This window comes from Mesoplodon bidens (genome assembly GCF_964165515.1).
Source record: "Mesoplodon bidens genome assembly, chromosome: 5".
In the NCBI taxonomy this organism is placed as follows: domain Eukaryota; kingdom Metazoa; phylum Chordata; class Mammalia; order Artiodactyla; family Ziphiidae; genus Mesoplodon; species Mesoplodon bidens.
The window spans coordinates 16,041,135-16,068,464 of record NC_138161.1 but is presented as its reverse complement, the minus strand read 5'-3'; the positions used below and the strand labels follow the sequence as shown (position 1 = coordinate 16,068,464).

At 37.0% G+C, this 27,330-nt stretch overlaps 1 protein-coding gene across 12 annotated transcripts in view; it reads right to left on the bottom strand.

Annotated features, from left to right (window-relative positions):
- The window catches only part of GRIK1 (glutamate ionotropic receptor kainate type subunit 1), a gene marked incomplete at both ends in the record, with an annotated part of 439,442 nt that overhangs the window by 36,106 nt on the left and 376,006 nt on the right, over nt 1-27,330 (bottom strand). For 6 of the 12 annotated variants that reach the window (XM_081234201.1, XM_081234204.1, XM_081234198.1 and 3 more), the window contains 5 exons: nt 4,065-4,183; nt 10,189-10,412; nt 11,105-11,308; nt 13,097-13,210; nt 20,588-20,695. In XM_081234201.1, the coding sequence (XP_081090327.1) occupies nt 4,065-4,183; nt 10,189-10,412; nt 11,105-11,308; nt 13,097-13,210; nt 20,588-20,695 (769 nt within the window). Of the gene's footprint in view, nt 1-4,064; nt 4,184-10,188; nt 10,413-11,104; nt 11,309-13,096; nt 13,211-18,217; nt 18,263-20,587; nt 20,696-27,330 lie in introns of all 12 variants that reach the window. The other 6 variants (XM_081234197.1, XM_081234202.1, XM_081234207.1 and 3 more) reach the window with 2 other exon arrangements.

Genomic DNA, 27,330 nt, shown 5'->3' with positions numbered 1-27,330 from the left:
CTGTGATGGTATCATCAGAGTAAGAGAGTGAAATAGTTAGGAGACTAGGGAAGACCCATGATTTGACACTAGGTTAGAGAGATAATGCATTTTTGTGACACAAAACTATAAATCTATCAAGGTTTTACTCTTTCATGTAGGTGAATAGATGCATTTTTTAGAAAATGAAGCAAAATCTAAATGATCTTTTATCATTTATCAATGCTGCTGTTTAAAATGTGATTTGTTGACATTTGAAGGTATTAAATGGTTTTAACCCTAAGATATTCTATGTTTAAAATTTATAGATAATTTAGTTGCTTAGATTTGAATTTGTTTGCTTGTTTCTGCTGAAAAGTCAATCCCAGACTTCTGGCCTTTTCTTTCTGTCTGATATGCATCTTATTGTGTGAAATAAAATGTTCTAGGTTGTACAACTGTGAAAGCTTTGAAATGCTAATTTATTTTTTTTAATCTTAAAGAATGGGAGAGACTTTCAAAAGATTAACATATGTCATTTATCACATGTACTTTAATAAAACACTGGAGTTTTACAAATCAAATGAAATTGGATGCAGCCATATTTGACAGTAGATGAATCATTTTTTATTGTTTTATGTTACTTTTGAAGTCAAATTTTTTTTTAAAGTGGATTCTTATTTAACTGAAAATAATATATTCACTGAAAAGGCACAATTTTGTCCTCAAATAAAGTACTATTTTTTAATTATACTTCAAAGACTGGCTGTTTTGCAGGTGGAAAGGGGCCTTTTCTGGTAAGAACATACATTTTAGATGTTATCAGATGATTCCTGATTATTTGTAAAAAGGTAATATAGAGGCATTTAATGTATTTACCAAGAAAACCTTTCTCTCTTAAAGAAAGGGTACATGTGTGAAGTTTACCTACACAAAGGACAAATATCTGTGAAAACTCTCTAGCTCAAAACTTTTGATCAAACTTATGGAAGGCCATAAATCCAACAGTAGAATCAAAAGGGACAGAAGGGTATATGCAGCACTTACCCCAATATTATCAATTCATGGATGGATTTTTGGTTAATCTGCTTGCTTGAAATTCACCATTGGTTCTGTACTTAGCATTTCCTCCATGAAGTCGGAGGAATGTTAGAGTTTATGGAACCAGTTAAAAAGTGAAAGGGAAAAACCCTAAGTTAAAAAATCCAAAGTATGAAGTCCAGCAGGTGAATTACCTGGTTTAAAGGAGTCTTTCACTATTCTGATTGGGTGATTTGAAGTTTTGTAGTTAATGGCTTAAGATAGAAAGGGAAATAGGAGTTTATGAATCTACAAATACATGAGTTTATGCTCAAGTTTAATCTATAAACAGATACAAATATTGCCCATGAAATCAAAGCCAGCTCATGGTAAGCAGATAAAGGTTGGCAGAGTTTCTTGACTTTGAGTTAGATGTATTCTTCTAAAGCTATTAGGTTTCTTTGTTCTTTATTGTCTTTTAATGAGGTTAATGGCTTCACTGTGGTTTTCATTTCCTTCTTTTGTTTGTTTGTTTGAATTTGGGTGTGTAATAATACTCTGATTTATAGCAGTTTTCATTAAATTGCCTCTAAGAATTTAGTAGAATAGTTTGTTGCTCTCTTGTTTTAATCTTTCAGTTTAATGGGATTTATATGCCTGTGGGTGTGTGTGTTTAATGCCCAAGTTTGTTTCATATCTTTGTACTTCATTGATCTAGCAGCCTTGTGGCAGTGTGATATTATTTTAGCTTTTTCATTGGCTATCATTAAAATACCATTTATTTCATAAAATAGCCATAGGAAATAGGTAATATAGTTAGTAGATATATTTTCTTAGCTTATAGGTATAGATTTTCTGCTGTAAATTTATCCTTATTTTATTTGGCTGCATTTGTGAAAAGATCAGATTTTTATTTATTATTTGTATAATTATGTATTATATGGCAGTAAAACTGGACAGACCGATAACCAGCTGTTGACATGTAATGATAAATTCACATCTATCACACTTTAAACTAATACATATTTATACTTTTGGATGAAGTGGACTTGGAACTTAAAAATAATTTGTAGAAACCTACTCAGGTTACATTTCAAACCCTTGGTAGATGGTATTAATTATATTTCTCAACATTTCATCGTTTAAAAAAATTTCACACAATTTTGTGACTTTCATGACGCTCAACATTAATTTACGTACTTAGAAATGACTTCGCTCAAGTAGAGATGATTTCTCTAAGTTCAGAACTCTAGAGTATGAAGTTATGAAAGTAATAAAAGCAGAATAAAACATCATTAGAAAATATTTGGGATGAGAGACAATACTTGCTGAAGTCTCTTTACTGCCTTTTATGGCAGACATGACAGCCAATCCTGATCCAGACTTTGCTCACGCTCTGTAGAAAAGAGAAAGCCTGATCATCACATTAAAAAAGAAATTAAACAAAATTATTTCCAATTGAGTACAGTGATAAGCTTCTGCTAACAAGAGCACAACAGTCAATACATAAGTTAGCTACCTGGTCCAATGCCACATGCTAAGGACAAATGCATTAACAGTCACCAGTACAGCAGATTTTTACATTGCAATATTTGTTTCACCTGACAAATATTTTAAACTTCTTGAAAAACAAGCAGAGTCTGGTTGGGGTTGACTGTCACGTACCCAAGGTAGTGTTAACTAGCAGACACTGCATCCCACGGTTTGCTGTGGATGATGGGAAACTCCAAACAGGTAGAATATAAAAGAGAAATTTTAGGGACAGGTACACTCATATGACAGAAGGCAGTCGCAGTCATATGTACATGCACGGACTTGCTGTGTGCTCTGTGAAACCCAAGTCTATATTTTTCTATTATAATGGCACAGGAAGGCAAGCTATAGGGAAAGAGGGGAGTCTCTTTAACTCTTTGAAAGTAATTCACAAGGTAAATGCCTTAAAAACTAAATGCAGTGGTAAAGCAGTATATGTCATCTAATGAGTTTTCCTGCAGGATTTATAGTTCAGTGCTATGCTCTAAACTCATGCAAGTGGCTTCTAGTAAATCAGGTACTGTGTCTACACCTACTTGGCAGTGCCTGAATAAACTACACTTAATTGCATGATGAGAGGTTTTACTCACTTTCCTTAATTATTTTGTATTTCCACACTAGAAACCCTTGCTCTCTCTCCCTGGAATTTTTAGAGACAGACTATATACATTTTGAGTAGATGATAACAACTCCCTCATGAAAAGCCTTAGGGTTCACACCTAAGTAACAAACATCTTTAATATATATCTTAGTTGAAATTTCCTTTGCCAATTTATTTTGCAACTTGTTGTCAAATGAGAAGATATTCCAAACACAATAGCATCTGTGACTTATGATTTTCTTAAATTAATGCACTTATCTTGAGAAGGGTTTTCTAGACCAAACGTCTGGAATCAAAGCTGAGGAAAATCCACAAAAGAGCTGGATTTCTTCCAAAGGTTAAAACAACTCACTCCTCCCTCCCCACAAAAATCAAAGTCTTCCAAATCATAGAAAATGTATAAAATATATTACATTTCTATGGTTTGAATTTCATTTCCCCCAACTTCTCCAGTTTACTGTTGCTATGGTTACCAACTGAAGGAGATCGTAAAAAGTTACTGGGAAGCTAAGATGAATCCCAGCAGGGTCTGTCAGAGTGGTGATTAGGTAACAGTTTTAGGTGAGCTATTGGAAGAATGTAAGTCAACCTAATTTTCAAAGGATTCAAACTTTAATCCTTTTCAACCTCTAACTTGTGAAGTTAGGAAAAGACTGATATCTCCATCTTTGGCAATTTGTAAACAGTTTCTAAGGTAATTTATCCCTTCCTTCCCTCTAGGAAAATTTGTGTTCATTGCTTGATAGTAAGTCTTATTTTAGATATATAACAAAGGAGTTTCATTTCTGTCATATTTTTTTTATTTTTAGAACAGTCTAGGAAGCCGGGTTCTATCTTTTTGATTCCTGAGATAGTTTTTAGCCTACCCTTTATCTTCTTGGTGGAATTTACCAGCATGAAAACCTGTCAGCAGACTGTGGGATGTGTGTGACAAAGATGTGCAACCTTGTACCTTGTTGCATGAGAGCTCCAACTCCAAACCAGAAACTATTTAGTAAAGTAAAATTGTTTTCCACCACGTCTGAGTCAGGATTGCATGGGTGGGGGTTATACCACTCGTAGGGTGTAAACCTGTGGTAGTTAACAGAAACAGTCTGTAAACATGAGATAAATATATGTGGCACCAGTGAAAACCCGCTGAACAATGCAGAACATCCAACAGCTAATGATGGACACATCAAACCAAACAGTAGGCCATATTCATAAACTTACAGCTTTGGTGGGCAAAGTGCAAAGGAGACTTTAGACATTATATTTATCAGACTTCTGAGCTGTAGGCAAAGCCCATTGGTTGTATGGAACTCTACTCCTCAGATCTATGTCTACTAAATTGTTCTGAGTTTTCACTCATTTCCATTTTACTGAACAACTAGATGGACTGTTAAAGAGAGGTTCACTCATCCTGAGTATTTACCCCACAAAGTAGCAATGACAGTGACACACACACTGTTGCATACCAGCTACAGTATCAAGATTCTGTGTTGCTAGGTGCTGTGGAAGGCACAAAAACAGAGGGGTGACTGGACTTCAAGAGGTATCTATGGATAGAAGTTTAAAGGAGTCTATGTAGTCTAGTGATTTCATAATGCATCAAAGGAGCTGCAAGTTTGAAACAATTAATAAACAAAACGAATGTCCGGATTGGGATGTATTAATGTTTTTATGATTGTATATGAAGATAAAAATCACAATCCTTAAATGAAGAGATAAAGTTCAAACTTAGAAGTATCCTGGCCCAGGCACAGGTGTTCATTAGTGTTAAGGACACAGCATGTCTCAATGGAGAGTTTTAGGTTCAGACACTCCTGTAGATTCATTTTGAATTGTTTCTAGAACTGTGAATTGTGGTCACCTGATCACCAACCCTCGTTAGTTAGGAAGTCAACCTTGAATAAGTAACTTAAGCTCACCGGCTTCAGTTTCCTTATTTTTAAAGAAGAGGGAATCCAGATATCTCTAGGGTGTGTTAAAATAAAAAATTGAGGGCTTCCCTGGTGGCGCAGTGGTTGAGAGTCCGCCTGCCGATGCAGGGGACGCGGGTTCATGCCCCGGTCCGGGAAGATCCCACATGCCGTGGAGCGGCTGGGCCCCTGAGTCATGGCCGCTAAGCCTGCGCGTCCGGAGCCTGTGGTCCGCAACGGGAGAGGCCACAACAGTGAGAGGCCCACGTACCGCAAAAAAAAAAAAAAAAAAAAAAAAAAAAATTTGAGGAACTGAAGAGTTTTGGTTCATCCTCTGTTTTCTAAACATCTGTCTGAGCTCTACGGCCCAAGGAGCTCCCTGCTCTGTGGTTACTTTTTAGGACTATCCTTCCAAGGGGCACTTATTTTTCCAAATAGACATTAGCAGGTGTTCTGCAAAGTGATCTGGAAATGATTAAATGCAGTAGTCCTTAGCACTGGAAGCTTTGCCGTTTGCAATTGGGTCTTTTAATGCAAGCAGTAGTAATGTTAAAACACCATAAAGCCAATAAGAACATATGGAATGCTCTCCAGACATAAGGTTTCAGCAGTAAACAATAGCAGGTTGCTGACACTTGGGGAGAGTTGGTATTAAAGTGAATACATTATCTAAAGCAAAAAGCAGGGCACACTGTGAATCATGCACAAGGAACTGGGCAGACAGTTCCTCTTAATGAAAAACCATTCTCTAAACCCCCAGACACCTTCTGAAAAGTATACAGCGTCTCCTCATCAAGTCTTAGGGAGACTGGGATAACAGCCTTGTAGTTTATCCCCCAGTAATGGCATCTGAATCATTACTGCACCTTCTCCACAGCTGCAGGGCACACAGTGCAGGTTCCTGTGAAGCTTATGAATATAGCTTTCATTGACAATGCCATGCCAATACATTTTAATTACTGTTTCAACAATATAATTAAGTTTTGAATTTATACTCTCTTATAACCATAGTAGTTTGCTGAGCTGAAGAACTGAATACCAGTATTAATGAACCTACTAATTGAAGCAGTACACAGAGTAAAGATGCCGTTACTTAAACAATATCATTGTCACTTGTACAATAATATAAAAATATTAAGTGCAATAAATTAGGCAGATTATGCATTCAAAAGAAGGAGTTTCTTTAAACAGATCATAAAACCTGGCAACCACCAGCCCCCTGATATTCTGACATTTCTCCCCTGTATATGCTCTGGTGAATGAGATCACCACTTTTCTCTTTGGAATGCCTCATCTAACTTGGTCTTTTTTCAGTATTTCATACTTTGCAGTTCTAAGTGAACAATTAATCTAATTTTCTATGGCAAAAAAGAAAACTGTCTAAACAGCAATGTGGTTCTGCCTGCTCTGCAGAGATATTTTAGATTCTTTCTCTCTGAGATTCTGAGTGACTTGGGGAGTGTGTGGACTGAGGAATATTAAATAGTGATTTGCTGCTGTGTTGTAAGACACTGACTTTTCATAATGCAATAGACCTACCTGTTGCCTACCAGATGTAGATATTTCAGCTTGAAATTCCTAACGCCTGCTTAAAGATAGCTAGTGTGACAGTAATGTCAGCACCAGGAAGTCTGGGAGAAAGATTAATACATGACCCACACCAATGATATTCTGAAGCTGCTATCTTCAACTGATACTGATTTTTAGTGAAATGACAGAGAAAGGGACAAATGTGTTTAGAATTTATGTTAAAATTTGCACATAGAAGAGTAACATTATATTGAAATACAGAGGTTCATTTTGGTTTTATGTTTATATATGCCAGGCTTTTACTTGAATGGAAGATATAAAATGCCTGTCATACTGAAGATTTCTAATTAAGAGATTCTTTTTATGGCTGAGAATAGATATTAGGCTGTATCAAGAAGAGGGAAATCTATTCATCTTTTAATGGAGGAAGCTCTGTTCGATCTTGTAGCATAACTGTTGGGTTTGTATTATAACTATAGAGTTATAGTCAAAGGTTTTCTTGATTTTTCTTTGCCAGAAGCCAACTTAAAAAAATGTTCATTTTAAGAAGATGAGCATAAATTATAAGATGTAATCAGACATTATATTTGGATATTTGGTCTATCTAAATTGTGTGTTCATGGTGGCTATAATTCCTTGGGATTAAATACTTTACAAAAAGTAATTTAAAAAATGTCAACCACAAAACAAAACACTGACATGCACATTTATAACAAGTCATAGTAACTAAAAATTTTATATGGCTTTCCTTAGCTTGTCTAACTTTATAAATTCAATTCACTTCAGCAAATGGTTTGTAAGTCTCTGTCTAGTGAGAGCATTAGCCTAAATGAAGTGATGGGCTTTATTTTTCCCCTTTAAAAAGACAAGAAAGGGTATATTTCAAAAAGCAAATTCAAAACCTCTCTAGAGCTAAAGATGATTAGGAGGTTAGCTGTTTTTCATTTCTATTTCACTAAGTTTGAATGCAAACCACTAAGGTGGTAACAGAAAGTCATTTTACATATTAGCTTATTGATGCAGAGTGACCAAGTTCAAGCTATGATGGTGGGAAGTAAAAGTGAATTGGCACATTTGTTTGATCAGGATTTTGTCTTTGGGAATCACCTCCAAAATATATTTAGTGGCTTTATGACGTAGAGGCAGGAATGGATTCAAAACTGTGGAGAAGCTGAATGTAACTGAGAGTACAATCCCCATGATAGTGCACCTGTGCACTGCAGGGAGTTACTTTTAATATTTTTATATTTTCTATGTTTTACCACCATGCTGTTTGCAAGTTTGCATTTGATTCATGACACCTCCACTTCCCCAAGACCCGGAGTGAGAGGAAAGACAGTGAGAAGGGAGTGACAAGGAGAATAAGCTAAATAAAAAGAGCTGGTTTATGAATGATACTTGGTGAGTAGGAATGTTGAGTGGATAGTATTGACTAGGGGAGAAAGGAGGCTGCTTTCTTAACTGAAACAGAATGAAGTTAGAAAATGTAGGGCTCTGGTTCATCAGGAGCTTATAGAGGAACAGACAAAATGAGGAGGGGAAAACTACTGAATGCTACATTATTTTGACATATTCTGGGGGTAAAAATAAGGCCATTTAAAGGAACACTTGGTGTCAAATGTAAAAGAGTACTTTCAACCTGTATACTTGTGAGAATTTCTGGTTGCTGTTGACATGTTCTTTTCTTTCACTGATTTTGGTCAAGTCAGTGTGATAAATAATGTAATTACTGGCTCATCAACATTGTCTTGCCTATTCTAGTCATTAACATCACTGCTTAGACAAAGCAGTGAGCTGGGGAATATGGAAACTCACTTCTCTGTTGTCCTCTGCTGCTTGGATTGCTCTACTAGCCCTAGAATCATCCAGCAAGTATGGTCGCTGAATAGAGGAATGGAACAACAAGCCAACACAAGATTTCTAATTTATTGTTAGAGAGTACATCACTTTAAGGTGGTCATTTATTCAATGGCCATTCTATGGCAGTATTCATTTCACTTATGAGCCATTAATGAGAAATGCCCCTCCAAAGGTGAGTGATTCATCTTTGAAAATTTGATACTCAAAGCACTATCATCTTTAATTATTTAGAGCATGGTTATTCAAACTTGATGCTATTGACATTTTGGGGTAATTCTTTGTTGTAGGGGAAAGGCTGTCCTGCACACTGTAGGATGTTTAGCTACATCCCTGGACTCTACTTACTATATACCAGTAGCATCCTCCACCCTCAGTTGTAACAATCAAAAGCTATTTCCAGACATTGCCAAATGTTCCCTGTAGGATAAAATCTCTCCTAGTTGAGAACCACTGATTGAGTATTAATGTATCAAAGGATAGTATCCCTCTACATACTGACCATATACTATTTTCTGAGGTAAGACACATGGAAAGAAAGCTTTGGTCATTATTTAAAAGAAACTTAATATCTGGACAAAATTTGGAAAACAGTCTAGGATTTGGTAATGGTACACATTATGAAGTATAGAGAACTTCAAAACATTCATTTCGTATTGAACATATGTGACTCACCCACACATAAGAGCACACATTTATTTGTTTTTACTATGTCTGCTTTATGGATCTGTAAGACCTTTCCAAACTAGGTTATTTTTCCCAGCTTTCTTTATAATTATGCTAGGGAAAGAGTTATCTGGCATTAATCAAAACCATACAGTGAACAGTGACAAAGAACTATCATGAAGAAAGATTTCTCTTAGAAATTCCTGGAGGGAAAACAAAAATTGATTAGAGAAAAAGTTCACTGAGTTTTGTTGAAGGATGAAAAAGATTGAAAATGAGTAGAGGACATAACAAAGCAATTATTTTTTTTACAGGGTTTGTCTAGGGATATCAACTGTCTAAGCCAACAGAAAGATAAAGAAGCTGTGTTTCCAATGCAGTATCAAAGGTATTTAGAAAATATGATCTACTGAATGGTATAACAATCCTTTGAAAAACTGTGTAGCAGAATGGTGAAATGTAGGGTTATCTCAGAAAATAAAATCTAAACTGAATCATCAGGGTAGCATAAAGATTTCATGCCTCCAGACTGGATATATAACTACTCTTTCTTTTCATTGTTATTTCCAGAATTCTCTTGTTAACTGTCTAATTTTTTAAAAAATAAATTTTATAAAATTTTCAAACTATTTGTTTTTATTCCTGAGGATTTCAAAACCTTGTTTGATCCAGTGCTTCTTATTTGCTACAACAATTCCTAGCTAACTTTTTTCTATTTTGCTTAATATTTGCAAATATTCCAGGGATCAAGAATCTGGACACAATTTTTCTCTTTCCTATTGAAACATTTTAGATTTAGTAGTTGAGCTATTGCTTTTGTGGCAATATAATTTAGGGAAAAATGGATAAATAACCATTTTACATTGCTTTAAGTACTAATAAAATTAAATTAATATAATATATAAAATTGTCTTCCTATTATCTTTTAAAATTACCCTTATGAATAATTAGAAGATATTCATTTATAGAGTGGCTTTTATGAGGGAGAACTTGACAGAATAGAACACCAGGCAAAACTAAAAGAATACTTTGAAGTTCTTGATTTCTGTCTACCTCTAGAGCATACATGTCAACCTGAGACTGACATAGATCTGTTGTAAGTTTAGTAGTTCTCCAGCTTACCTTGCGATCACAAAGAGTACACAACTGACTCCTAAACAGGCTAAGAGCACATACATCCAAATGTCAGGAGAGAGAGGGTTGAGGAAGGAGAAGACCCCTGGATTGGTGCCATTGGGCTTGCGGTAGAGAATGCTGATGCCCAAGGTCATGAAGGGTTTGGAGAAGTCTATGACTTTTTCCCGCATGAAAGTGATGGTAAGAGGAGCCACCGCCAGATCAGCCCTCTGCAAAAGCAAGTTTGAACTTGTCACCTTAGTTGTCTACCTTCCTGGTGAACGTCTAGACTTTTCCTGGTTCTCCTGATTCCTATTCTGAACTCCAAATTCTTCTCACACAAAAAGCTTCCATGCTGATTGACTCTAATATAAAAACAGTTGATTTACACAGTTATGTTTACAAAATAGTATTCATTAGCAAAGAGAAACCAGACAGTGTGAAGCACACACACACCACGACATATATGTGTGTGTATATATATACACACATACATATTCTGGAACTAAATGGGGGGAAAAAGCTGCAGAAGAATGTCTTTAAAAAAGAGCATGTGAGAAAAGTAAGAAATGAGCAGCTAGATCATAAAAGTAGTCGATGAGATTTTGTTCTGAGCTGCAAACTTCAGAACTCTTTATCTAATCTAAGAATCATTCAAGTTTATTCTTCAGTATGAAGGATGGGCCCATAAATTTTTATCCTCAATATTTCCTTACTTGCCCTTCTAAGTGGGGAAACTACATTGGTAGGTTGTTTTCTCCCACTTTTCAAGCCATTTTTATGATTCAAAAAAATAAAAAAAATAAAACATGTCTTCTGACTCTGACTCTACCATTTTTTCTCCTTTCTTCTACTTCTTCTCATTATGCACTTTTTTTTTTGACATTTAAGACCCCTATGTAGGAGATACAGTTTTGCTTACATGATCTATGAGTTCTTTGACCATTCCATTCCACTCTCCTTTGTCATTCTGAGCTCCATATTTGCCATCAGGGACAAGTTTAACATCATAAATGAAACCCAGGATGTTTGACAATTCCTTCAATAGATCCAGGCAATATCCTTCAAATCTGTCATTTCCATACAGGGGCTTATCAGATTTCCTGTACATCACATAGGGTTCTTCCTATATGAAACAAATCACATATGAAACCCTGTTATAATGAAAGGCAGAAGTTACTTACACAAGCTCTATCAACAGCCAGAAGATATAAAATATTTGAAAATTATTTTTAAGATTTCAGAATACTAAAGAAAGTCACTTCCCCTTCTGCCTTTGCTAAACTCATCTTTTGTACATCCTCTACAAACATAGAACACTTCATATATTATTTCTCTCACTCCTCTCTCTTTGAGAGTTTTTCCCCTCCACTGCTGAGGGCAGAGCTGTGAGTGAATGGTGTCATATAGACACAATCATTTTTGAACTTTAGGTCTGGCAGAGAAGGCAGGGAATGACCTGATGTCTGTATGTCTGGCATCCAGCTGTGCCCACACCCAAGCTTCTAGTGCTAGACCCACCCTCCCTCCAGGCTTTTATCTATGAGCTTCACCTACTTACAAAAGGGAAATCTAAATCAGCAAATATATTCCCTTGTTCTTCAAACTTCCTGTCTACTAAATACTCTGAATATTTTAATTTTCTCATTTCCCAGCTAAATTGCATCTCAATTTCACTATTCCCTTGTTACTTACCTATTTTTTCTTGGTTTCATTCAGGATATCTTATTCAAAGGCCATTTCAATGTCTTCTTTTATCATCGGTTCCACTTTCTTATTTGAATGCATCTTAGAGCTCACATCTGGTAAATTCTTTGTTTATATGCTTATGTGATAAATCCCCTATCCTATGAATAATGGACATTTCCTTAAGTCTACGTATCTATAATCTTATTAATTCTCATTTGACTAAATAAAAATGTATTTTATTTTATACAATCATAATAGTTACTACATTACTGATCTGTCCTTTATGTTTAGGCTTATCCTCAAACTAAATGATAGAAGCAGAAAATTCTGTATTTCCATGAGAAAGTTTCAGAGAAAGTAGACACCAGAAAAACAAAACGGTTTTCATTTTGGATGAATAATTCTCTGAAGTTAACTGTTTCAGAAATAAATTGGCCTGACATTATGGACTAAATCAAAACAGGAAGGTCCAAAAGTGAAGATTTTAGAGGCGGCCACTCCCTTTACTTCTTAGATTAGGATAGAGCAAAGAGGGAGAGTGAACAACTTGTGAGTGCACAGTTGCTAGATGGGGGCATGACAGGGGTTCCAACACAGAGTAGGAGGTACTTTTACCTGGGCTTTTGAAGAGCAGTTAATAAAGGGGCTATTTACAAAGGAATGAGCAAGACAAAGGGAGGCAACAGGGATGGTGGTGAGAATTGCAGTGGGATATAGACACCCAGGGACCAGCATAATTAGGAAGCTAGGGCTGAGGCAGAGAGGGAGGAAAGAGTGTTCCAGGAGTCCAGTGCAGTTAGCGTATGGAGGTAGGATCATTGACAGGATAGAAGCTATGGTTATGAAGGACAGAGGTTCTGACAATACTGTTGGGAAACAGTGGAAGAAATCTCCTTGGGTCTCTTCCCCCACTTCCCTGGTCTTAGTCTCCCCTTGGTTGAAACCAACCAGCAGCTAGAGAGCAAGGGAGACCAGCTGGTTGGGGCTAGAGAATAGAGCAAAACAGAGATGAGAATGGATTGGAGGTAGGAGATCTTCAGAACAATGTTGGAAGCTGATAATTCAATCTATTATAGGTACACACAAACATATGCTTCTTGTGTCCCAACTAAACATAGACATTTACAGAGAGAGTTGTTGGCATGAAAAGGAGAGTTGAGGAATCCTTCAAGGTCTAGAGTAAGAGTCTGGATAAGATGCCCTGAATTCCACATAGTCAACTTACCAGAATTGTGGTGACGATGAGCGTTCGGTTGGCGAGAGAATCGGTGATATTATTGGACCTGTCTTTGTTGCCATCTGTCATGTTAAGCCCACTGTTGGAGTTCCAAATCCCAATCTACACAGAACACATTACATCAGAGGCTGCTGGCAGTCAGTGATGGCATTTATGCTAAAGAGAGGTCCCTGGTACACCAGGAATAGGCACAAAAGCTCATAGTCTGGGAAGAGGACAACAGGGCATCACAGTGGAAGCTACTAAATGTGGGAAAACAAAACAATGGAAGAATGAGTGTGTGGATGGAACAGAAAATTTGTGCTATGTGGAGTGGAGTAGGGGGAGGTCCTTTTGTTTTTAATTGATTAAGTTCAATGTTCTGTTTTAAATTAAGAATTTTTAAATGAGTATTGGATTTGTATTTGTTGAACAACTACTTATATGCCAGGGATTCTTCTAGGCATTGGAGGGCATAGCAGTGAACAACAGAGATAAAAATTTCTTGTGGAGCTTACATTTTATTGATACAAACCTTGTGTTACCAAAGTATTAATATCAATGCCTTGAAAATGTATAAGAAATGGGATGGAAGAGGCAGGATGGATAGTGGAGAGATCAGGCATCTAAAAGGGAAACGTAAATGGAAGAAAAAGTGTGGATGAGCAGTAAACTAAGTTCTAGGACTATTTTACTGGAGGAGCCAGTTCTGGGTCAGGGTGCCTCTTGTGAAAACTAGTAGTACTCTGTTCATACCTTCCTTGTACTTCTGTTCTGGACCTTCTTCTATTATTATCATCTGTTTACCTGTCTTGTTTGTTCACTTGACCATGAATGCCTTCAGTGAAGGTATTCACTTTTATTGCTTATTGATCTTTCTATCTATCACAGAATCAATCATTGTGTTTGGCAGTCAGTGAAGCCCATTGCTCTTTTAAGAAATAATAAGCCAAATTTCCTCCAGTGGCAAAGTCATTCCTGGGTTATAAGACCTTGTAGAAGTATATTGATTTGTTTTGCCTCTGGGGACAACCTAGGAAAAGAGCCTCAAAGAATCTAGCTCTTTGTCTGAAGCCTTCTGTAGGCATTTACTGCCAGCCTAGTGAGATGGGATGCAAAAATGGTTGTGGTGTGATATTGGACAAGATACTAAACTTTCTGAGCTTTTGTTCTCTAACTATAAAATATTTAATAAGGATGCTGAGCAGATCAAATGAGTAGATGCATGTGAAAGTGTTGGTATAAGCACTGCACAAACATTAATGAAGGACATCTGAATAACTGCCCCAGTAATTTTTTTAAGCTTGTCCTGTTATGAAAGAACTTGGAATTGTTAGTGAAATGTTTTTGAAATTTATAAGCTGGTAAAGTAAAGGAGCTATGAAAAACAGGGTCAGTTTAGGAACACCAACACTTGGACATACTCTGGGATGGACAGGGTAGACCTATGCTTGATCTCTAAATATACTCTTCCAATGGGAGGACACTGGCTGGCTGGACAGAGTATGAGCTTTCCAGATATACTCTTTTCCAGATTCTAATTTTGCAATTTACCAGCAATGTGACCGTGGACAAGTTAATTAACCCTGCTGTGGCTCAATTTCCTCACTAGCAAAATGGAGACATTAGAGCTTTCCTGATATTTAAATAAAATTTTACCTGTAGGAATGTTAGGCTTCTTTCCTTTTCTATTTATTTACTTTAATTTACTGCCTAAATGCAGCAGCTGAAAATTCATTTAGCTTGACAAGTATTCTTTCTAGAAATATAAATTCTTTGAGGAAGTTGCAAGTACTGTATCACACATTCACACATTGGTGTGAACTATTTCAGTTTCACTGTCTTCTTTCTATACTTAATTAGAGTTAGTTGTTTGGTGACAGTGGAGACAGGTCTAGATAAATGGGGGTTTGTGATAGATTTTGCATTTGAAAGTATTCCATCCTGTCTATAGCGAGGGTATTAGAGGTAGGATTAAGCTGTAGGTTAACACCTTTAATAACCATTCAGTCTTTCCAGGATCAAGAGCGATGTTCATCACTTAGAATGCATGCAACACATGTCTGCTGATTAAAGAATATTTTCTTCGTCTGACTTTAAACCCAAGAAAGGGGGACAATATTTTCTTTCCTCTCTTCTAACCTCCACCCCTACTCTCACTTTTTGGGGGCAGGGACCCTCGCTTCCAGGAAACATATCTCAGGCTAGCCACAACTGGGAATCTATTGGTTTTCATCTATGCTTTAGGTTGTGAACAGTTGACTTCTAACTCTATGAAGACTGTGTTTAAATTGGGCCCTGGCTGTGCTTTTAATTAAAGCTTGACTTAGGCACTGGGGAGAATGGAACCTAATTTTTAATTAAGTGTTGAAAGGTGGAGAAAATAACTGTGTTTTTAGCCAATTTGTTAAGTAATGAAATGTGTTCTCTGTAACTCTTATTTCTATTAATGTCAAGTGTATAAAGGACCTAAACTAATATTTGAATGGCCTTGCAACATCACTCCCTTTTAAAATACAAACTTGAAATTGTAGACAAATACACCACACAGCTTAACATCTGGCTTTTTTTCTTTTATTAACCTCACTAAAAGTGTGGGAGGTCAGATATCATTGCTGATGTAGTTCTAATCAAAGGTTTCCCAAAGTCCTATTCAGTGTAGACTTTCCTCCATAAAATAAGAAAACGGAGATTATTTTTTCCTACTATCTGTATAACAGAAGTTTCCTCAAATCTAGACTAAAAGAGTATCAAAATATAGTAATGATCAAGCTATTCCTGGGAAGTGGACAGTTTGGAGTTTGGAGTACATATGGAGTTTGAATGACCTCAGCCTTCTATTTTCAAACCTTTTAATCAGCAAAGCAGTAGAGTACGTGTGTGTGTGTGTGTGAGTGCGTGTGTGTGTGTGTGCGTGCATGTGTGTGTGTGTCTTTTAAACCTAAGTTGTCCACTGACTTTACCTGTTAATTGAAGTAAATGAACACGTGAATGAAGGTCTCTTTCTGAAAAAGCAAGATCCCATGATTCATGTGTATTGGGGGGAGGGACACAGTTACCCAGATGCCAGGGTGTTTAGCATTTCAGTCCTATTCTCTGACCTTGGAGGAGGGTTTCCAGGAAGCAGAACCTCAGTTTTCAAATTGTAGCAAAAGCAGTCAGCAGCAATTCACCAGTGAGAAGTAGTGGATGGTGGACCAATTATTTGTGGGGAGGGACACTCAAAAGTGAAATTATCTGGCCCTGCCTTCTTTCACTTTGGAAACTGGCATGAGGGAGCAGCCATATATTATCTCAGACAACAGAGGGAAGCATTTGAAAATGAGTGCCCAAATGCCAGTAAGCAAACTTTTTTAAAAGAGGTAATGCACCAAAAGGATGCTCAGAGAGCGACTAATATCTGTCTCCCAAACCTGGTATGTGATTCACATAAACTCAAAATCCAAAATTGTAGAGTGAAATAAACGAGCATCTAGGGGAAAAAAAGGTGTATCTGTTTCGTATATCATGAGCTTTATGAACACATATTTTTAGTGATGGGTTTTGTAAAGGCTGCTGTATCCGTCTTTTGGAAAGAATTTCAGGCAGACTATTCTCTATTGAAAAAGGTCAGAGTGCAGAGAAGAACTTTTGGAATTTGAAGACAATCAGGATGAATCCTTCTCTTGTAAGATGGAGTCTTGTAGGGAAAGGTCAATGTGTTTGTTGGGTCTCAATAGGTCTCATGTGCTAGCACTCAGGTTACTGTAACTTTTTGATGAGCAGGCATAACACAAAACAGCACACCACAGTGTATACAACTTGCAAAGTGGGCAATGATAGGTCAGCAGGAAGGAAGAGGCACAATGGCATGGAGCAAGGAGGAAAGCCAAGAAGTGCAACCCTGGGAAGTGGGGGTGATTATTGCAGTTTAGTGACAAATAAAGGACATTCCCCTCCTCTGAGTAAAATTTCAGGGCTTGGATTTCATTCCCCAGGATATTTGGTTTGAATTAATTCAACATTACATAAAGTGCCTGGAGTCTCAGGCTGGATTAGTGTAATAAGCTTCTTTCTGGGTGCCAGTTAGGTTCATCTACTTATTAGCAGAGAAGAGACAGGATTGCCTTCCCTGTGTCTTTGGTAGCCTGATTGACTGAAGATTAAAACAAGGTTATTAAACCTGTGCTTTTTTAAACTTAAAAGCAGGACATTTTGGAACTCATCTGAGTACTACCAAAAGGGAGACAAGGTTTTTGACTACAGGGAGAAACTGTTTACAATTTCTGTGACTTAACTGATAATTCAAAAGATGAAAGTGAACCTGACAAAACTGTTCAAGTTGAACAGTAATTTAAGGTCCATCTGTCAATCAACAAATAGTTTAGCAAGTGGTTTTAGAGAGAGAATGAAAGACAATGTTTGCATATCACTGGGACATTTTCCTGATCTGAATGTTTGTAATGTCTAACATTTGCTTCTATAATAAATCTGTGCACATCCTTTGACAGCATGATACTAGGTGTTATGATTTACAAGATAATCTCATTTCCCTTTCAAAACCTCTAATGTTTTTGTCTTCTGGAAACTGGGGTTCTAAAACAAATTGCAAAACAACATGCACTGACAAATTTTGCTTTACTGCATAAAAAAAGATAGTACGTAAGAAAAGGGAATTTCTAAAAATGGCTCATATTTTGTGGTGGTGACATTGAAGGAGATGTCCCAGCCCTTCTGAGCCTTAGCCTATCTGACTAGTCTGATGGATCAAATCTATTGTTTTTATGCCCCTTAGGGAAAAATATTTAGTGATTCGAGAAAGAATATCAATGGCCCAGTGTCTGCTTCTGTTGCAGTTACCTGCTTTCAGTCCTAACAGGGGTGGATCCTACCCGGGAGAAACAAAAATAATCTAGGGGGAAATATTTAATCCATCATTATTTAATCCATCTCAAGCCTGTTTCAATTCACAAGCCATGTTGTTGAGAGACAACATATTCAATCATCCCCATTCTCCCTTTATATGGAATATCGCCTCTAAACTGCAATTGGAGAGCTACTGGTCTGGGAAAACTGGAAGGATGCAGGTTTTTCCTTTGGTATTTCCCACCCCACTCCCAGATTTCCTGCAGTTTTTGTCCATGTACAAACCTTCTTCCACACTTTATATAAGTGTTTAGACACTTCGCCAGCAACCTTGGTTTTCAGAGGGAAAAATAAAAGTAGCACTTAATTAAAATGGAGCATGGAAGTCAAAAGGTATCATGGTGTGTAAGTGTTCACAGCATTACATTCCCCACCCATTATTGGGAATCTTGTATCTTAATTCAATATAAAGCCTGAGAATAGGTATAGTAAAGAGATGAACCAAGTACTGGGTCCCACAGAAGTTACTTCTACTAGGTGGTGCAACCTGATTTTCACTTTTCCTTTTGCACACCAAAAAAAGATCTTAAAGTTCTTTTGAATATGCACATACATGCTGCAGAGTTAAAAGGTCTTCATCATTCCTTAAGAAGACATGTTAAAGGCATTTATAACCAGATTAGTCAATCAACCAACACACACATACACACACACACACATACACACACCCCCCACACACATTATTCCTTAGTGAGAAGAAGGTGTACTTAATGACTTATTCTTTGATTAGGGGCTTCTGTGTATTAGAAGTTTGAGTGAAAGTGAGAAAATAGGCTTTTTCTAACAACTTTCCCTATGGACCCTGCAAAAGACTGACATGAAAAGATTGGCCATTTCCTCCCTTGACGCCTGAGAAGGATAGGTTGGCTTCCCCCATTGCTTTAAGGTTCAATCAGCCTTCTCAGGAATTGAGCCCAACTCACCTGAAGAAAGAAATGTTATTGCAAACAATGAAGAGATAAAGAAACAAATTGAGAAAACACTTTCACCTAATTCGATTTTGCTTTTTTTTGGGAAAACACCAAAGAATGTGCATAATATTGACGTGTATAAATAGCTGTAAAAGCATAACAATAGCTTCATCTATTTCATCACACTTCTGAGCCAAAAAGATGTTTCTTTAACAGCTTTTGTTCCCTCTTCAGTCTGTACATTAAATGGAGTGGAGAGGGAGAGAGAAGCATGTATAGAGAAGCAGACATTTTCTTTAAAAAAAATATTATAGGCTTTTAGTCCATAACAATAATATTTTCTTTCCTTGTGTTCCCTGTAGCCCAAATTCCGCATCCATTATGGAGGCTAGGTTGATGCCTTGTTCTCTGTCAGAGCATGTTAACCTAACAGACAAGGAAATCAGAGTGAAGAAGCCCAAGAGACAGACAGAGAGACAGAGTGAGGAAGAGAGAGGCAGAGAGACAGAGACACACAGAGAGAGAGGAAGAGAGGAGATGAAGAGAGAGGGCATTTTTAAAAGGGGAAACCTGCGTGACTAGTGTGAACTCTCAAAGCTATGAACTAATTATTTTCCTCAGACATTTCAGCACTGGTGGTCACCTTTTACATTCAGCCTAATTAATCTTTGTTTATTTTAATTAAGCTATTTGGGGGTGAGGTATAGTTAAGACCTTAAAAAAATGATGTGTCTCAGTTAACAAAAGCAACAAAACAGAAATAGAAACCTTATCTCATTTTAAAAATCAACGGAAATATTTCAACTAAGTAAAACTGATTGTTCCCAAAGCCATTCTTTTACATTAAGCTTTTTGTCCCCTACAGTGAAGAAAATGTTGACTTATAGAATTTTGGTGTTCAGACAGTTGTTCTGGGGGCTTCAAAATCTTTTTTTTTTTAATGTTCTAAAGGGCAAAGTCTTCACAGTATAAGTGTTAATTATCCCAATGCATAGCTGTGAATATGAAAATTGGTGTAATAAAGAGGAGGCAAATTATTTTGTTATGATTATTATTAATTAAATAGCTTACATTTGCATTGCTCTAAATAGTAACAAGAATGGAACTCAAATCATTGAGAGGTTGAGAATTACAACTAAATAAGCCTAAAATCAGAGCTCAACGTTAAAATACATTTTTGGGGCATATTTCCTCCTAAAATTAGGGACACAAAGTTAGTTTGCTTCAGTAAGCTTTTTCTATCCTACTTTATTTTGTCCCTCTGTCACCAGTCTCAAAATGGAGTAAAATTAAAATTCATTTCTAAGTAACCCTTGGATGCCATTCCAAATATAAATCATTGACAGCTTCTGATTTCCCAAGTCTACACTCAATTTCTTAAAACCTTTGAGAAATGAGGCTAATGCCGTCCACCCCTAAGGTTATATATATGTAATAATATAATGATATTGGTATATAAACCAAGCACTATATAACCATTAGCATTGCTATTAATAGCACACACAATTTAAGAATCTAGCACATCAACATCTATCTGCATATCAGGGAGAGAGATCTAGAAAACTGGACATAAAAGAACATGCTGAGAGAATCACTTTGCCATTCCCCTACTTGTTTGTGCAAGTAAAAATGCATAGCAGTGCTTTTTTTAAAAATTTTTCAAATTTATTATCGAGGAGGTTACCTTTTCAGTTCCTTCCTCTTTGAGACTAATAATGTCCAGATCAAAATCCTTCCTCAAGCCATCGGTTTTATTGAAGGTGATACGCCCAGTCAAGCCATCCCACTGAGCCTATGAACAAAAGGAATGTGGCATTACTGTTTAACACTTATCATAAACCTAACACCATTAAAACTGTAATACCTCAAATTCATCACAGTATCCAATTATTTGGTTTCATCATGGTGTTATAAACCATTGTGTTGGTTCAGTAACTTGATACCAGAACACTTCACTGTTTTATTAGCACTCATTTATTTCGTCAGTTCTAACATTTTTAACATCAGTCAAATCTGTAATAGTGGCACTTTAAATGGGGAGTTTGGAAAGAATGACTGTAAAATGGTCTGCACATGGAGTAAACAAAATCTGGGAAGTCATAATATTCAGCTTTCCAAGGTCAGTCCAAATACTTTTCAAGGTACTTCTCACAGGAAGTAACTCCCTTTTTTTCTATGTGAAAAGGATATAATCCAGTGATGTATTATAAAATTTTTAGTGTGTTTGTGATTTAGTCTTTCCAAAGTATTTAGGTATTATATTACTTTCCTGTGGCTGATGTAGCAAATTATTACAAGCTGGTGGCTTAAAACAACAGAAAGTTAGTCTCTCACAATTCTGGAGGCCAGAAGCAGAAGTCCAAAATCATTATCACTGAGTGAAATCAAAGTGCCAGTGGGGCCATGCTCCCTCTGGGAGCCCAAGGGAGACTCGGTTCCTTGCCTCTTCCTGCTTCTGGTAGCTGCCAGCAATCCTTGTCTTGTGGTTGCATCACTCTAATCTCTGCCTCTGTGATCACTTTGCCTTCTCCTCTTCTTGTTCTGTGTAATCTCCTCTACTTCTCTCTTATAAAGACAGTTGTGATTGCATTTAGGGTCCATGCAAATAATCCAGGATAATCTTCCCATCTCAAAAATCCTTCATTTGGAGTGACATCACCAAGACGGTGACCTAGAATTTTCCTGGCTTCCCTCCTCTTCACAAGGAGAAAATTAACTACTATTCAAGGACAAGACACTACTGAGAGAATCCTAGAACATGGGAGTGAGGCTGAAGCACCACCCCCCGCCCTCCCCCCACACCACAGAGACCAAGAGAAACTGCATTAGAAGGTAAGAGAAGTGGCTACACGTTGACGGCATTGCCCTTTTCCCAGGCCAGCACAGCAGCACACAGAGAGGTCTCCCCTGAGCTTCTGGTTCCTCCAGGGGGAAAAGAGAACCCAGAGGAAAACCAGCTCTCCCAGAGTTGTGGGTAACATTGCAGGAGCCCCTACTCTGATCTCGCACCTCAGGGATTGTTGGGGAATCTGTGGGGCTGGACCACTGGAAATCTGACTGTGATGGAGATGCGGGGAGGTGTTCGCAGTGACTACCACACAGATCTTGGCAGACCAAGTTCATTCCTGCAGCTCCCAACTAGTAATCCTAACCAGAGGCTTTACTTATCTGGAAAATCTAGTTGGAGGTACATTCTGACCAGAGAACTAGGTAGAGTATAGATCTACTTGATTCAGATCCTCAAATGAGGAGTTTTGCCAGCGTTGAAGCCTGGTTTGCCCACATCCAGGCAAGGAGCTGAATCACAGCCCCACCTGCTGTGAAGATTGTCTTGTGACCCCATCTGACCAGAAGGGCTGGAGACAATTCCAGGAAGCTATGTGATCCAGTGGCACACGAACCAAGAGGTGAGCAGAGCCAAGAGTTTTCAGAGCAAAGCCAGTGGCCCTGTTCAGTTAGGAAACTTGTAATGTAGGTCAGCTTCAGTTAAGACACAAACAGCTTTACTGGATTTAGAGTTGCTTGTCCTGCTGTGCCTGGACAAGGAATCTAATTCATAGCTCTACTCATTGCTGAATACAGCCTTCATCTTGTCTGGACAGGGAACTGAACTGGAGCACACAGAAATATCCCATCCAACAGCCTTACATACAGTGGTACTGGAACAGAAAGCAGAGTTTATGGCTTTCCCAGTCTGCAGAGCAAAACTGGTGGCCTCACCTGACCAAGGAATCAGTGCATACTCTTTGAATCCCCAAATAATGAGGGGGAACCCAGGCCCTGGGTCTCATCGTGCTGTCCTGCCAGGGCAAGGAAGCTAATTTGTAGCCCCATCTACTACTGTATGTAGTACCTAGTCCCAACCTTCTAGTAAGCCTTACCAGAGAATCCAGGCAACAATGGAGCCCATCCTGTAGCCTTACTTGGGTAGGAAACCAAGCCAAAAGTCCCATCTAACTGTTCCCAGACAGTGCCACAATCCTCATCCTTGTCCTTAGAGCTTGAACTCTTGCTTTGCCTCAGAATAGACCATAATAGCAGCCCCACCTGCCCAAGGACATTACCAGAGGACATACCCAGAAATTTAAACTAAGCTGACTGGTCAAAAACTGTTTTTGCCAAAGCAAACTTGTAAAGTCTGGACGAAGAACCCAAATACTCAAATGTATGGATGCCAATGCAAGGAATCAAGTATCACAAAAAATCAGATCAATATGACACCAGCAAAGGAAACAAATAAAGCTCCAATAACTAAAAAATGGGGATCTGTGAACTGTCAGACAAAGAATTCAGAATAATCCTCTTAAGCAAGTTAAGTAAACTATAAGAAAACACGAACAGACACTAAATGAAATTAGGAAAACAATGCATGAACAAAATGAGAAATATGATAAGGAAATAGCAACTATCAAAAAAAAGGAACAAATCCAAACAAAACAAAAAACCAAACAGAAATCCTAGAGTTGAAAAATGCGATAACTGAACTGAAGAATTCAGTAGTTTCATAAGTAGACTTGACCATGCAGAAGAAGGAAGGTCTGTAAGATAGGACAGTCAAAATTACCCAGTCAGAGGAGCAAAAAGAATTTTAAAAAAGTGACGAAATCCTATGGGAATTATGGGACACAGTGAAAAGAAACAATATTTGCACTATGGGAATCCCAGGAGGTAAGCAGAAAGAGAAAGGGACAAAAAGTCTATTTAAAGCAATAATGGCTGAAAACTTCCTGAACCTGGGGAGAAAAATGGACATCCAGATAAATGAGGCTCAAAAGACCCCAAATAGGTTGAATTCAAATAGGACTCATTATAATTAAATTGTCAAAAGTCAGAAAAAAAAGATTTTTTTTATGAGAGAGAATGTTTTATTTTATAGATACATAACTATGGAATATAGATTTTTTATATTATATGTCTGTATATATATTATAGTATATATATAAAATATGGTTATATACACACATACATTCAAGACAATACTTTTAGTGGTTCTGATAACATAAAGCACAAAGATTTAAAATAATATTTGAATAATTACAAAAGTTTTCATACCAAACACAGTGCAGATGACTTATGGAAACACTTTCTAAGAACACTCATTTTTACTGATTCAATCTTTTCAAACATGATCTCAACCAATACAAAGAACTTAATAATGATGTATATAAATCACTATAAATGTACTCTAATTTGATCAATAAGGCTGTCAATTCAAAAAAATAACAATATTCATTTTCTTCCTCCTGGAAATAGGATTTTCTTCAGAATGGTTTATTATTTATTGGTAACTTTCATTATCTTATGTTCAAGTTATACTTAAGAATTAAATAACTATATTGAATTTGTATTTTTCATTTTTTGTTGAAGTATTGTTGATTTACAAAATTATACTAGTTTCTGATGTACAACAATGATTCAGTATTTTTATAGATTATACTCCATTTAAAGTAATATCAAAACAACGGCTATATTTCCCTGTGCTGTACAATATATCCTTGCTACTTATCTATTTTAAACATAGTAGTTTATATCTCTTAATACCATACCTCTATCGTACCCCTTCTCCCTTCCCTTTCCCCACTGGTAACCACTAGTTTGTTCTTTATATTTGTGAGTCTCTTTCTGTTTTGTTATATACATTATTTGTTTTATTTTTTAGATTCCATGTATAAGTGATAATGCAGAGTATTTGTCTTTCTCTGTCTGACTTATTTCACTAAGCATAACACCCTCTAGGTCCATTCATGCTGTTGCAAATGGCAGGATTTCATTCTTTCTTATGTCTGAATAATATTCTTTATCCATCCATCAGTTAATGGACTGTTATGTTGTTTCTCTATCTTGGCTACTGTAAATAATGCTGCTATGAATATTGGCATGCATGTATCTTTTCAAATTAGTGTTTTTCTTTTCAAAGAATTTTAAGAACAACAAGAGAAAGAGAGAAGTTACACACAAGGGAAACCCTGTAAGACTATTGGTGGATTTCTCAGGAGAAACTTTTCAGGCCAAGAGAAAATAAAATGAAATATTCAAAATATTAAAAGAAAATAACTGTCAACCAAGAATTCTATTCCTGGTGAAGCTGTCCTTCAGAAACAAGGGAGGAATAAAGACTTTCCTGAGCAAACAAAATCTGAGGAAGTTCATTACCACTAGAACTGCCTTACAAGAAATGCTAAAGGGAGTTCTTTGAGTCGAGAAAAAAGAATGCTAAATGTCATAAAAACATAAAAAGATGGATGTTAGCTGAATCTACTGTGGTAATCAGTTCATAAGATCTGTAAATCAAGCCATCATGCTCTTCTCCTTAAACTTATACAGTGATGTATGACAATTATTTCTCAAAAAATGGGGGCAAAAAGATATATGAGAGAGGTGATCTCTCTCAGCCATGTGAGAGCAAGAAGGCAGCCATCTGCAAACCAGAAAGAGAGCTCTCACCAAGAACCCAAAATTTCTGGCACCCTGATCTTAGACTTCCAGCATCCAAAACTGTGAGAAATAAATGTTTGTTATTTAAAGAAAATGTCCATCGACAGATGAATGGATAAAAAGATGTGGTACATATATACAATGGAATATTACTCAGCCATAAAAAGGAAAAAAATTGGGTCATTTTTAGAGATGTGGATGGACCTAGGTAGGGACTGTCACATAGAGTGAAGTAAGAAAGAGAAAACCAAATATCGTATATTAATGCATATATGTAGAATCTAGAAAAATGGTATAGATGAATCTATTTGCAGGGCAGGAATAGAGACACAGACATAGAGAATGGATGTGTGGACAGAGGGAGGGGGTGGGATGAATTGGGAGATTGGGACTGATGTATGTGCACTGCCATGTGTAAAACAGATAGCTAGTGGGAACCTGCTGTGTAGCGCAGGGAGCTCACCTGGTGCTCTGTGGTGACCTAGATGGGTGGGATTGTGGGTGGTGGTGGTGGGAAGGAGGTCCAAGAGGGAAGGGATATATGTATACATAGTTGATTCACTTTGTTGTACAGTAGAAACTAACACAACATTGTAAAGCAACTATACCTCAATTTAAAAAAAAAAGAAAGAAAAAAGAAAAATCCTTCATTTAATCATATATGCAATCTTTTTGCTGTTGTTGTTATATAAGGCAACAATTGCAAATTCCAGAGATTGGGACATGTATATCTTTGGGGGGAACCACTGTTCAGCCCACCACATGTATCAACATCATTTGAGGAATTAAAAATCACAGTAGTCTGCCCTTCACAGAACAGACATTGGAGATCTTTGGTAGTTTCATTAAATAAAAAATAGTGGCCCTAGAGGGTCTTGAGCTTCAATCATTAGGTGATTCTTGGTAAGCTTGCCTATTTGAGTTGACTTACAAATGAGATAAAAGAGAACTCAGTCCTTTGTATACACTTAGCTATTTTCCCTCTCCTGACTTTACCAAATTCATCAGATATGTGTAAGATGTGAAAAAGATCCTGAGAGCTACACTATATCCACAGTGTTCACACCATGTGTGTATGTTGAATATATTTACCCATTTGGTCAAGAGGCAGAAGCAATGCAGTGGAAAAAGTATGAGTTTATCACAGAACTGCTTTTAAATCTCTGAAGTATGACTTCAGGAAGGTTATTTAACCTGAATCTGGTTTATCTCAGATTTCAGTGTTTATCCATGCAGGGTTTTTGAGAGATTTAAATGGCACTTAACACAATTCTTAACACATTGAATACATTTAAAAGTTTAACAGTGATTATTTTTATAACTATCTCTTATTTTCCTTCCCCACGTTCATAACTCTAGAATTTGGTTTTTATTACCTCCAATGTCAGTACTCATATGTGTAGTTTTTTTCTGGTCTCTTCTGTATTTCATTTTACAAAGCAATATCAGATTCATTGTCCTGAAATGCAATTTCATATTCATGCAATTCCCCTCAACACATAAAGTACATACTGAGTTTATGTCACCTATAAATGAGTCTAAAACTTGACTTTACATTTGCAGTTGTAATGGTTAATTTTATGTGTCAACCTGACTGGGTCATGGGATGCTCAGTTTTCTGGTTAAGCATTATCTCCAGGTGCATCTGTGAGGGTGTTTCCATTTGAATCAATGAAGCAATTGCCCTCTCCAGTGTGAGTGGGCATTATCTAATGCAATGAGGGCCTGAATAAAACAAGGAACAAAGAGGCAGAGGAAGGGAAACTTTGCTTTCTCTGCCTGACTGCTAAAACTGGGACTTATACCATTGGTGCTCCTGGATCTCATCTTCCTGGCGCCAGGAAGTATCTGGGAATACAACACCTAGTGGTTTATAGTTTAGTCAGAAAAAGCACATTAATGTATTTCAATGAAGCACCCAAGTGTGAGGATAAAAATTCGCACATAGTAACTAAAGAAAGAAGTATAGATTGTACTTATCCCATCTGCAAG